The 13,778-nt window shown below is 42.4% G+C and overlaps 1 protein-coding gene and 1 long non-coding RNA gene across 6 annotated transcripts in view; one reads left to right on the plus strand and one right to left on the minus strand.

Moving 5' to 3' along the window:
* Positions 1 to 460: 460 nt before the first annotated feature.
* The window catches only part of dgkh (diacylglycerol kinase, eta), an 88,354-nt gene continuing 75,036 nt past the window's right edge, over positions 461 to 13,778 (plus strand). For 2 of the 5 annotated variants that reach the window (XM_034694616.1, XM_034694619.1), the window contains exon 1: positions 3,377 to 3,697. In XM_034694616.1, the coding sequence (XP_034550507.1) occupies positions 3,410 to 3,697 (288 nt within the window). In that variant the 5' untranslated portion in view covers positions 3,377 to 3,409. Of the gene's footprint in view, positions 945 to 3,376; positions 3,698 to 13,778 lie in introns of those variants that run through there. The other 3 variants (XM_034694618.1, XM_034694617.1, XM_034694621.1) reach the window with 3 other exon arrangements.
* Positions 8,598 to 8,881, minus strand: LOC117820718. The gene is made up of 2 exons (XR_004632828.1): positions 8,779 to 8,881; positions 8,598 to 8,678 (listed from the first exon to the last, which is right to left on the minus strand). It is a non-coding gene; the product is annotated as an uncharacterized LOC117820718 (long non-coding RNA).

Consider the following 13,778-nt stretch of genomic DNA (forward strand, 5'->3'; position numbering starts at 1 on the left):
AAAGCAATGTTTTATTACTAGTCTTAGACAATTGTATTACTCACATAACTTCATAAACTGCAGACTACAGTAACCATTTGTTTCAATAATTATGACTTATGCACTTATTTAATATGAATTAAGTGTGCAATGTGTAGCCTACTTTTTTTTTTTGGAGAAAGTTTAACCCCTACTGCTTTTATATGAAGTGACAGTTCTTTTCATTCACATCCAAACTGACCCTATATTGAAATGTTTGCAAATACGTCACAAAATCCATTAATATACTTTATTGAGATATCAGTTTTGAGTTCCTAGAAAGTGTTCAGTGGGATAATCTCACCATAACAGGAAGAGGCATGTGGGGAATAAGAAACGTCTGCAATCATTAATTGGATTAGTAAAGTTAGTACCCAAATCAGTGACGTCATTTAGTCCCACATACATAAATCTGCTCACGTGCACTCGCATTTACATACCTCACACGCGCGCCCTGTCATAAAACTGAAGCTGTGCGCGCGTGAGATCCCCGCAGGGCCGTGACCACTAACCGTGCCGCGCGCGTTTAAGCGGGTTTGACATTTATCACGTGGAGCGCTGATAGGCTCGGCCCTCCGAGGAGAAGAGAAGAGGAGGAGGAGGAGGAGGAGAAGAGAGCAGGCAGGAGGAGAAGAAGAGATCAGCAGGAGGAGAAGAGAAGGAAAAGAGAGCAGCAGGAGGAGAAGAGAAGAAGAGAGAGCAGCAGGAGGAGAAGAGAAGAAGAGAGAGCAGCAAGAGGAGGAGGAGGAGAAGTGAATCCCATCTCTCTCTCTCCAGCAGAGCGCATATGAGTGGAGTCAGGGCAGCGAGCCGCCTCTCCTTCTTCCCCTGATTCGGTTCTTCTCTCCCCCGGTGTGGACTGAGAGCTCTCCGGGATCATGGAGGATGTGTATCCGTACACTCGGAGTCCTGCCTGGGAGGAACTGGTCAGTAAAATCCAACAATGGAGACTTTTTTAATCACTTCTGCTCCCCGAGGGAAGGCAGCACTCTGTGTTCTTACTTTAATGGTCTCGAGGTGTGTGTTAGAGGTTTCCCTGACGCTGTTTTCACACTTTGGAGGTGTTTGATCCTCTTTGGTGTTTTCCTCTACGCGCTGTGATTTCAGGGCTGCTCTAGAATCCGTTTGAGTCTCATTGTAGTGTGTCTAGATCTCTCTTGAAGTGCTCGTTTATCTCAGAAACAGAGTGGAATGTGATTCTTGGGTAACCTTTAAGGACTCCAGATTGATCCATGTTCCGAGTCTTTGTGCGTCCTCGCGTCTTGGTTTGGGTGTATTCTCGGATGAAAGCGGGGAGTCCTCTTCATGTTGAAGGCTACCCTGCCCATTTCCTTGTGGAGTCCTATTCCTGTCGTGTTGCTCAGTGTGCTGGAAATGATTCGAATCCCCTCTTGGTTAATGGTTTCAGTATTTCAGACTAAGTCAGAGATGAAGATGAAGAAGGAGCGTAAATGCGTAAAATGATATTTTAGGGTTGGTGTTTAATGAAACGGTTTGTCCTCCTCAGGCTGGAGTGGCTACAGGCAGCATGTTACTCTCGTGCTCACACATGTATCACTATATAGTCTCCATAATGAGATCAGGGATACAACATGCCTGTGATAAAGCTTCTTTATGGATTAGATTACAGGCTTTTATTTGATTGGAGGAGACACATCATGAGACTTTTAAACATAAACTAAAAAGGTATTTATTCAGTCTGGCTTTATGTAGGGTTTAACTGTATTATACCTTTTACTGTCATACTGATTTAAATGTTGCTTTATTATTTTAGTAATTTTAAATGTTATCTTATTATATTTTTATTTATTTATCAGTTTTATTGATATTTTTTCAGCCTTAGTTTTATTTTCAACTCTTATCCTTTTTAAATCTATTGATTTGAACTATTTGTATTCTTAATTTTGATGCTTTAACTTATTTTAATTACACATATTTTATTGTTGGTGTGCATTAGTCTCTATTCTATTTTATTATAATTCCAAATTTGTATTATTAATATTATTATTATAATTATTTCCCTTAATATGTCAAGTCAAGTCAAGTTTTATTTATAAAGCACATTTAAAAACAACCTCAGTTGACCAAACTGCTGTACAGTTATTAAACCACAATATAATCATACACAAATATAATGATAAATAAAAACAGTAAAAGAATAGTAAGAGCTCAATTTAGGAAATAAAAAGAGTGAAAATGTAAAAAGCCATCCCCTTATTTTATTTCTTCTTCTTTCTTGTATTTCAGTCGCTGTAAAGAACTTTGGGTTGCTTTTGATTTGTATTAAAGTTGCTTTATAAATACAGCTTGATTCATTGATTGATGGCAATCAGTCACCTGAGTGCAGAAGCTTCTGTGAAAGCCTCATGTTTAATATTTGAGCATGATTGTCGCCTTTGGAAGAAATGTATAAATACAAAAATTAAAGAAAAGTAAGATTGCACTTGTAATTCCGTGCAGGGGCGTGTCCAGAACTTTTTGACCTGGGGAGGCCCAACTGAGGCTCTCATAGGCAGGGGTGGCCTTTCTGTCTTCACAGCCTGCTTTCATTAAAGTATTAAACAGTTGTTATATTCCTTTTGACTTTAAAAAAAACATGACAAAGTGGCATACATCTTCTAAGCTTCATTCTTTAAGGACTTACAAAAGGTGTTTTTTCAAAGTCACATTTGAGGGCACTAATAAAGAAATCTACTGTCAGCCCAGATTATAGTTTTTAACAGAAACCCCTCCTCTGACAAGGCAAACAGCCAATCATAGCTTAGGATTTTGGGGTGGCCAATTGGATTTCAAGGGGTGCCAGTGCCACCCTTGTCCACCCCTCTGCATATATAGGCTCCATAATGAGATCAGACTGTGATGAAGCTTCTTTATGGATTAGATTAGAGGCTTTTATTTGATTGGAGGAGACATAATCAGTCACCTGAGTGCAGAAGCTTCTGTGACAGCCTCATTTTAAAGTTTTTGAGCATGATTGTAGAAGACATATATTCTCAAAATTAAAGACTAGTTAGGTTGCACTTGTAGTTCCATGGCACTGCCCGGATGTAGTGGCTCCAGGGTCAGGGTCTGCTCCATGCTGCTCCCGGTGCTCGGAGTGATGATGAGGCGGTCTGTGTGGAGTGGCGTGCAGGCTGGAGCAGCCGAGGAGGCACTGAAGGGGTGGGGAGTGGGGGGTTACTCCATGTGTGTGTGGACTGGAGCCCATCCCCACTGGGCCGCTACATGCAACATCCCCTGTGCGTTCACCAGCCCACACACACACACACACACACACACACACACACACACACACACACACACACACACACACACACACACACACACACACACTCCAGCACACACAGTGACACACACACACTCCAGCACACACAGGCACAGACAGAGAGAGATGACAGCGCGGAGAGACGCGTCGCAGCCGCTCAGCAGCAGCAGCAGCAGCAGCAGGAAGCTCGGAGCAGAGGAGGACCGAGCCCAGGCTAACACAGACTGCTTTTCTCCCTCCCCTCGACAGGAGCCGGAAAAAGGGCCGGTGTCCGCGGCGGGGGTCCATGCCCATGTGGTGGGGGCTGTGTCCGGCTCCGGGGCTGCGGACGAGTCCTCTGACAGCGAGGCGGAGCAGGAAGGGCCCCAGAAACTCATCCGGAAAGTGTCCACCTCGGGACAGATCAGGAGCAAGGTAAGAGAAAGCTGCATCTGTGTAACTTTGTGAGAGAGTGAGGGGCTGACTTTATCTGGTTTATGATCTGCCAGCTGACTGGGACATGGAGGTGTGTGCTGTGAGGGGGCTTGTGGGCTAACACAAAGACCTTGTTGCTGGACTTGCTTTAAAGGTTTTTGCAGGACAGGATTGCAGGATCTTTGTAGACTGTTAAAAGTGAACTATGTGATCTTTGTAGACTAAGAAATGCACCACAGCAGACCTAATAAAAGTCCACAAACACAAGCCTGTTGCACTCAAACTAAGTAGCATCATTTAAAGTTGAATTTTCTTTAAATATTGCATTAATGGAGCATGTTTGTGTGCAAGTTTTTGGTGGAACAGAAGTTATCTTTTACCCTCTGTCATCTAATCCTGCACAATCTTGTTCTGATTCCACTTTTATTCAGCCTCCATCAACCAAACCACAAGTCTGTTAAAGACCTTCTTGCTGGACTTTACAGCTTTGCCTTTAAGGTTTTTGCAGGACAGGATTGCAGGATCTTTGTAGATTGTTTAAAAGTGAATTAAGTGATCTTTGTAGACTAACAAATGCACCAAAACAGACCTGATCTGCTCAAATAAGAGTCCACAAACACTAGCCTGTTGCACTTAAAACTAAGTAGCATCTTCTTATTGCATTTATGAAGCATGTTTGTGTGCAAGTTTTTGGTGGAACAGAAGTTATCTTTTAACCTCTGTCATCTAATCCTGCACAATCTTGTTTTGATTCCACTTTGAATCAGCCTTCATCAACCAAACCACAAGTCTGTTAAAGACCTTCTTGCTGGACTTTACAGCTTTGCCTTTAAGGTTTTTGCAGGACAGGATTGCAGGATCTTTGTAGGTTTTTAAAAAGTCCACTATCAGATCTTTGTAGACCAAAAAAATCACCAAAACAGACCTGATCTGCTCAAATAAGAGTCCACAAACACTAGCCTGTTGCACTTAAAACTAAGTAGCATCTTCTTAGTGCATTTATGAATCATGTTTGTGTGCAAGTTTTTGGTTAACAGAAGTTATCTTTTACCCTCGGTCATCTAATCCTGCACAATCTTGTTCTGATTCCACTTTGAATCAGCGTCCATCAACCAAACTAAAAGTCTGTTGATCTTGAGAAGGACATGAAACAGTCTACTTTCACCTCAAAGTCTAAATCAGCTGAAGTAATATCCACAGATACGATGGAGGGTTAACTGTTCTCTGCATCCCTGCGTCTGATCCTCCTCCGTGTGACCACGTTGAGAGGCCGATGATCTAATCCTCACCTGTGACACCTTACCTTTCTTGGCCCACTTCTCTTTTACACTGTAAACGAGCGGCGTCCTCCTCTCACACCAAGGCATCCACTTAATTATTGACTGCTGCACTCCACACTCCGCTTACATTATTCAGCACGGGGATGTATTTTTAGAGACGTGGGGCCCAGGAATGTCTGGCCAATCCTTTCTTATGCTAAGTCACGATGTGAGAGAGGGCCGCGCTTCGCCGCATGGCAGCAACTCGGACTTTTGATCCGACAGTTTTGAAAGACATGTCTTGGTCAGAAGTCACAGATACCTGAGGAGACTTGTGAATATAATCTGGACAGAGCATTTAAATACGTACGACACACATCACCACTGCAAAACTAAAGAAAGCATCCCGTCCTGCAAAGTTTGAAGTGCTTCAACCTCAAAGTCAAGAAACACTCACTCCCTGACAGTTTTTAAGTTGCACCCTGCATGATATTAATCAAAACTTCTCTCAACTTTGAAAAAAAGTTGTCCTAAGGTTGTAAAAAACTTTGCAACTTGCAGTTAAGTGAGCTGTTTTAACAAAAAACAATCAAATCCTCACTTTTAAAGCTTGAGCTGTTGGAAAGAAAGTTTTTAAATGTTCTTAAGCACTCAATAAAACAAACAATATGAAAAGAACACAATGAATGGAAGGATGAAATGCAATAAAAAGGTACATGTGAGGAGTTATATGAGAGCTGTCACCTCATATTATAGCAGTAGGGGTTCAATTCATGTTAAATTAGTGCATAAGTCCTAACTATTGAATGCATTAATACTGTAAGCTGTACCAGTAATTCTTATTGTTCGCCATTTACAAAAGAGGAAGCCAAAATTAGTTCCCCTTTAATATATGCAAATGCATGATGATAAATTAACTCCAGAGAATATGCTGATCTAAAAAGGAGGGTTTTGGAAGAGAGTCTGAGTTAGGGACGGTTAGTGGTAAGGAGTTCCAGAGATCAGGGGCTGCACCGCTGAAAGCTCCAGATCCCATGGAGGCCAGGCGAGCACGGTGTACAGTGAGGAGGAAGTGTGGACGAGGAGGATCTGTGTGTGTGGGTAGGTGTGTGTGTTTGAAGGAGACCAGAGAGGTATGGAGGTGAAATGTGCAGCAGAAGGATCTTAAAGTCTCAAAGGCAAGACACACTGACTCCCTGACAGTTTCTATGTTGCACTGAACCCAGCATGAGTGTTGTGCAAGTTAAGGGATTCTTTGCACAACTGAAATGCACATTTTATGTGATTTTTAAATCAAAATTTATTTCAAACTTAAGAAAAAATTGTCCTGTGGTTGTAAAAAACAATGCAACTTGCAGCAAAGTGAGTTCTTTTAACATAAAACAACCAAATCCTCACTTTTAAAGCTCAAACTATTGGATAGAAAGTTTGTAAATGTCCTGAATGTTTGATTTTAAATCTTTAAAGTTGTGATAAGTTGATTTCCTGTCAGCTAGAACAGTTACAGCGTTATGTTGCATCAATCATGCATTAGTGTAGAGGGTATAAGGCCCATCTGAAGACACGCCCCCTAACAGCTGATGGTCCTTACTTCCTGACCACCTCACTGTAAGCTGATCTTTGCACTCACTCACCTGTCGCTTCTAAAGTTTCAGCAGAACTTTTCAAAGCGGTAAAAGCCAAGGTTAATTCCAGTCATGATGTACATCTGACTGCGGGATGCTAATTGCATGTGCAGGCCTGGATCTCAGATTGACCTCCTCTGTTGTGCAGAGCTCTATAACGGCGTCTACGTGACAACCTGTGATTATCTCACGCTGCTGTCACAATGGTAGAAAGTTCTCGGACTGTAATTGTATCAGCGTGCTTAGCGTGTTGACATCGTGCTCACAAAGGTCTCCGAGTTGTTGCAGCGGGGGTCAGTGGGTTTCCTCTGTCACAACGTGTGTGTGTGTGTGTATGCTAAGGGTTGCTAATGGATCATGCAGGCACTGACTCACTGAGTGTTGTTCCACTGGTTTGTTTGCTCAGCTCTAGCGTGCGTGTGCATGGTTGTGTGTGCACATGCGTGTGCACGCCGGTCCATCACGTCGTCCGAGTCCATCCACTATCTCTCTCCGCCGCTCAGGTTGCCACAGACAACCACATCTCTGCTGCCTAATTGTGTGACTCCATGGAGAGTATGCTCAGCAGGTTTCATGTGCTGTTTTCTTCTGACCTATGTTCCCACATTTCGGCATCTATGAGCTCTGCTTCAGAGGAAACCCTGTTAGATCAGACTATTATTTTCTCTTGTGATGATTGTGATGATTTCTTCTGCTGCTGATTGAAATAAATTCACTCACTCATTCATTCATTTACTATAAAGTGCTTCCAAAAACTCTTGTGGGAGGATAGAGGTTCAATTGAAGGGAAATGTAGGAAACAGACTTTATAAATAATGGATGTAGTATCCATGACTTCACCCATCTGTTTCTGAAGATCTGTTTTGAGCAGAATTGTCAGCAGCAGCCATATTGGAAATGTTAAACTCAACATAACTGCTGTTGAGCGTTTGTAATAGGGGTGGGAGTTGATAAGAATTTATCAATGTCAATGCCGTTGTCGTTTCTGCTTATCAATCCAATTCCTTATCAGCTCTCCTAATGATTCCTGGGTATTTTGAAGCACACATCAACACACTACTCGCTAAGGTCAAATCCCGTATTGGTTTTCTCTATCGCAACAAATCCTCCTTCACACACTCTGCTAAACAGCTTCTGGTTCAGATGACAGTCCTCCCAATTCTTGATTACGGTGACATAGCCTACAGGTCTGCTTCCAACACCCTCCTTCACAGACTGGATGTCATTTACCACGCTGCTATCCGTTTGGTCACTGGAGCCCCGATCACCCCTGTCACCTGTCCTCTCAGCTGAACTGGCCTTCACTCCACTCACACAGACAAACACACTGGTTTCTATTCATTTACAAATCCCTCACTGGTAAAACCCCGTTATATCTACAGTCACTAATCAAACTTCACAGCACAAACCGGAGCCTGCATGCGCTCAAGGAGCTTTATCAAACTCATCCCACCCAAAACCCGGACCTCCTTTGGTCGCACCTCCTTCCAGTTTTCCTCTGCAAATGACTGGAATCACCTGCAACTATCCCTGAAGCTGACCTCTCTCATTCCACTCGCCACATTCAAAAACCTAATACACCCCATAACTCAACATCACTGCACTTGCTTTTAAATTGCTTTTAAGTTGTTCACTGCTGTCATGTGTTTGTATTGTACTGTTCAGTCTCTAGGTCTGTCTGTATGTCCTCTCTGTTTTTGTTTTTTTATTTATTGTCATGCCGCCTGTGTTGCCTCCTCGCCCAGGTCGTTATTACAAATGAGAATTGGTTCTCAATTAACTCACCTGGTTAAATAAAGGTTAAATTAAATAAATAAATACATTTTTTGAGGTGGAAAAAAGTAGTTCTATGGTCTTCCTCACCAAAAGGAACCATTTGATTTTTCCCAAAATGATTTCTACACAAGACTGAACATGAACAAATTCAACTTGAACATACTGTAATATGTTGGTTTCCTCTTGATACTGGTTCACAGAACAATGTGTGGTGTGCAGTCAAACACACAGGATCCAGGGCAGGTTTCAAAGGTTTATTTTCAAAAGAAAGGATCAGCTCAGTGCTGACAAAGGAGTGGATTTGGATGTGGATGATTTTTGCTATTCCAAACAAAAGGGGAAAAAAGGAGATATTAAATACCTAAATAAACAATGTCACATAATACTGATAAAGATAAGTCGGAAATAAGGCGTCACTTACATCAGTCATGCATCCACTCCAGGTAATTCTTCGAAACCACATGGCACAAACATTTAGACAAAGGAGTCACTGGCACATGCCAGGTTTGGAGGGAAAAGGGGAAACAAGGGCTTGGGTGCAGGGTTTTATAGGGTTGGGGGCGTGGCTTGGTTGATCAGGTGTGGCCTGGTGAGTTAACATGCAGGTGGAATGGAGACTCGTGATTTAACACATACTGAACAATAGGTTGACCTCATTCTCGGCCGCGTGAGTCCGGACGTGGACCCTCGAGCCTGGAGGAAAAGACTTTGAATTTGAAGAAGAAAAACGCTTTTCCTCCAGGGGTCATCGCGGAGGTATTTTACCCTCTCTCGGTGCCTCATTTTCGGCCATGTGAGTCCGGGTGTGGCCCCTGGAGCCTGGAGGAAAACACTTTGATTCCTCGTGGTTGAAGGAGTTCTGCGTCGCAGAGTGTGTGACGTGATGCAACGTAATGCGACTTGACGTCATGATAGGAAATGAATTGTTAAGAAGAATCGATAAGATTTGAGGTGTACAATTCAGATGGAATTGATCAATTGGAACCGGTTCTAAGTCGGATCCGGTTTTCGATTCCCACCCCTAGTTTGTAACGTAAAGAGGCGGGCTTTGAGCCTGAACAGCTACAGTGTTCCCACCTGTCAATCAAGTCAGCTGTGCCTCTCATTGGAAGACTTGTAATCTCAATATCTTTGAGATTCCCCCCTGTACAGTGTTGGCCGATTGAGAAATGAGCTCTCCAGACTACACTTGTTTTTTGAACCAGGCTGTAAAAATGTTTATTTCTGCTGTAAAGATCGTCTCTTTGAATTGGCGTGTATGTGGTTTCAGCCTCAAGTGGATCCTCCATGAACTGCAGTTTTTAGCACTTCCACATTAGACTCATGTGTTTTAGACTGGAGGTTGCCGCTTGTTTGGAACACAAGACCTCATTTTGAAAATGTCCTAGAAATGTGGGAACATATAGGGATGACCCCGTTTTCTCAAACTCACCCTCTCTGCACGTCCTTTATGTTTACACCATGGAGGGAAAGTTTGAAGACAAACACGTCAGTGAGTCACTTCAGACAATGAGTGAGAAAGGAGAAGACGCACAAACTTGACAGCTAATCAAATCCAGCATGGAGGCGTTAAAAGCCTTTCTGTGTAGAAATGTTAGAGAAGACATCAAGTAGTGCTAACGTGTAAAACTCCTGCATGAGGGAACATCATGAAAGAGGGATGCAATGGAAGGTTTTTAACATCGTATCTTAAATCTTGGAGATGTCTCATTTGCAGAAGCAGAAAGTTTTAAAACCCTGAGAGATGTGGAGTGATAATAATCATTTTATTTGTGGAGCACTTTTAAAAAACAAGTTACAAGGGGCGCCTTTGACCTAGAGGTCTAAGCGTGCGCCCCATATACAAAGGCTATAGTCCTCGTTGCAGAGGTCATGGGTTCAATTCCAGCCTCGAGCATTTACTGCATCCATCCCTGTCCTCCTCCTCTCTCCACTCCCCATATGTCCTGTCTCTCTCCAGCTGTCCTATCCATTAAAGGCAAACATACCCAAAAATATAACTTAAGTAATAAGTAAGTAAATAATATCAAATCATCATTTCGTTTAAATTTAAAAGCAGTTTTTTGCTTCTGAGTGAAAGTTGTCGCTGTGTTTACATTCCACTCCGAACGTCTTTAAGCCCCGCCTACCTCTAACCCTGTGACATGATTGGCTGTTCAAGGTCGTCTCCTTCTTCTGTGTAATGTTGGGTGACAACTAGCGTGTAATGCACAATTGCGCCCCCTCTCTTTCCAGTGGTTGGGGGGTGTAATTACAGGTTGAAATATCCAAATTTTTTATCAGCATTTGTTATATTTCTATTGAGAAACATTACATCACTTTATTGAATTATCACCCAGTCCTATTCAGATGGTCAGCAAAAAATAACAGGCTGTTCATAAAAACACACAAGTCAAGATAAAGAAATAAAACATATTTTAAAAGACATAAAATTCCCCTAAAAGAACTCTAAAGGAATACAATTATTTAAAATGTATTTCTGAAGACGGTTAAAATTAAATGCAGATCAAATCAGGAAAGGCTCTAAGATAAAAGTGTGTCTTCAGAAGAGCTCACTGACTCTGCAGACCTGATCTCTCTGTCTTTGTCTCTCTCCACTCCTGCAGACGGCTTCAGTTCATCACCGGATGTCAACGTTTGTTTATAGCGATTTAAAAACCCATCACAGCAAATCAATATATCGGCAGCTGGGAGTGGATGTTGTTGCTGTAAGAGGAGATGTTGGGTTTCACTTCCGCTGAGATCTTTGAGAGTGAAATATGATGTGACCACACATAGACGGGACTCAATACTCCATCAAATGAGTGCTTTCATCCTCTCTTTCTTTATTTATCCTGCAATGGATGCAACATTAATTGTTAATAAATCAAAGCCATGAAGGGAAACCTGCAAAAGTAGAACTTCTGGGATTGGATACTTCTCCTCTCTCCCTTCCTCTCCTCCTGGTCTCTTCAGGGTTTTCTGTTGCAGCCGAGGGAAGCTTATAAACTTGTGACTAATACAGTAGCTGTTTGATTGAAAGCAGAGCCGATGGTGTGTCTGAGTCTGCTGCTGCTGCTGCTTTTGTTGTTGTTGAGGAGGAGACTGTGAACGCTCTGCGAAGGTGACAGACTCAAAACCCAGACCTGAGAGGAGCTGAGTGTGCAGGGATCAGGAAGAAGAGATTCACCTTAGATTCATGCTTCCATGCATGCAGCTCAGAGGAATCTACGAGACAAGGGAGCTCAGGGACTCCAGAAAGGTCTATGGTTAGTAACTTTAATGGGACAGGCAGAGTTAAAGTAAGTGATGAGGGGGTTGGGGGGAAGAGGGTGAGCTAGGATCCCAGTGTGTCAGTGTGCCAGTTCCCCCGGCAGTCTAGGCCTATAGCAGCATAACAAAAGCTGGTCCAAGCCTGATCCAGCTCTAACTATAAGCTTTATCAATGTTTCTGTTGACAGCTTTAAGAAGCTACTGAAAACAGCCTTCAGAGAACCTCCCATCTAATGTCTACGGATGTCTGTCTGTTTATTTATTTTCTGATTATTTCTGAAGACGTATTTTGTTTCTATCTTGCTTGTTTTAATTGTTTTGCGCCTGTGAAGCACTTTGTAACCGAGCATTTTAAAGGTGCTACATGAATACATTTTTACTTACTTACTCTTAAAACGTTTTGAACATTTTGATCATCTTTCATTCATTATTCTGAAACCACTGTCCTTTTGCAAGAGATCAGATCTGCTGAGGAGGAAACACACAACATCTTCATTCTGATCATTGTCCCTTTTTTTGACCCCTGTTCAAAAATAGTAAGGATGAAACTTGGATCCGAAGCCTGCCTCAAAAAGTTTGTTGTTTTGTCCGGCTCAGATGTCCTGAGTTTCCCATCGAGGAAGCAAAAGCAAAACTTATTCTACAGCTTCCCTTTAGTCTGGGAAAATCCCACTTATAGTTTCACTTTTGCAAGAGAGAGACCCGCCAGCTGAGGACTGATTACACAAAATCTGCATGCTGATTTTTCCTAATCGTTCTAATTTGTTAAAGAAGCAGAGATGTGCTCCAAAGCTTCCTGCTAAAGGTTTTTTCAAGCTCCTACAACTCTAAAATGTGTCTCATTTATTGTTTCTGCATCACTTTGTGTTCCTTTGAAAGTCTCTCCATCCCTGATTACACACCACCCTCCAATGTTCCAATGTGGCTCTTAAGCTCTCCACAGTTTGCTCCTCTTCAGCCCAAAGCTGTATCTGAGTCTAATTGCCGGTCTCAACAGAATCACGCAGCATCCCCCGTTTGGTCCTGACACATGTAGAACTCCCCGTGTATGTGGTCCAGTTGCACAAAGGCGATCACAGACAGGGGAATTATCACTTCCAAGCTAAAGGACGGTAATTTTCTCATCACAATGGTGAAATTTTAGCATGTAGTGGGAGTTAGAGGAGGCAGAGAGTTACAATTACACCCCACAGAGCGGACGGCATGCCAAGGCAGCTACAGGAGGGAGGTGGAGACGCTTCGGGAGGACGCAGAGAGAGAAAGTGAGAGATTTGTTCAGCATTGGAATCTGAAAAACCGGGTTGTTGTGAGTCTTCCTCAGGAATGACAGATGATTCAGTAATGGAGGTATAACAGGATAAATGATCCCTGAGACATCAGGTTTCCCTCTGCAGCCAATCAGCATCCACGGAAAGCAAGCAGGCCAATTACAGTCACAGCAGTTTAGTGTCTTCTGTCAGACGGGGGTCTGTTTGCTCCTGGCACGCTGAGGTATCTCAGACAGAAGATGCAAACGTGTACGAATTTAAAGACATTAGCTCTTTGTTGAGAGGAAGCTGCCGTGTTAGCAGGAGAGAAGGAGAGGGGAGAGAGTCTGTCTCATGATCTAAAAGGAAAACTGTTCATGCAATTCATCTCAAGCTGCAGCGTCCATGCAGGCTGTGGTTTTCAGGCTTAGCAGCAAAGTAGAAGACACTCTCACAATGAAGCAAATGCAGAAGACACTTGAAGATTTAAAAGGAGCGTGTTGATGTTTGTGTGATCAGAAGTTCAGTCCTAGCTGCTCCACTACTAACCAAGATATTCTTCCTTGACATTACACTTTCACTCCTTGTGGTCAAGACGCTTTCGTGCTAATCATCTTTGAGAGGCAATGGCAAAAGGCTATTAGCTAGAAACTGCTAGCATTTAGGCAAGTCAAGGCAGCTTTATTTGTATAGTGCATTTCATACATGAGGGCAACTCAATGTGCTTTACATTAAAACATTAAAAGCATTGGAGACTTTCAGACAGGCATAAAAGAACACAATTAAAATGACAAATATAATAAAACAGAAAAGAAAAGGAAAATTAGAAATATATTAAAAGTAAATTTAAAATGTGCATTTAAAGTGAGTTAAAATAATCTAAGATAGGAAGGCAGTGTTAAATAAAAAGGTCTTAGTCTTT

The sequence above is a fragment of the Notolabrus celidotus genome, chromosome 10 (genome assembly GCF_009762535.1).
Source record: "Notolabrus celidotus isolate fNotCel1 chromosome 10, fNotCel1.pri, whole genome shotgun sequence".
NCBI classification, from domain to species: Eukaryota; Metazoa; Chordata; class Actinopteri; order Labriformes; family Labridae; genus Notolabrus; species Notolabrus celidotus.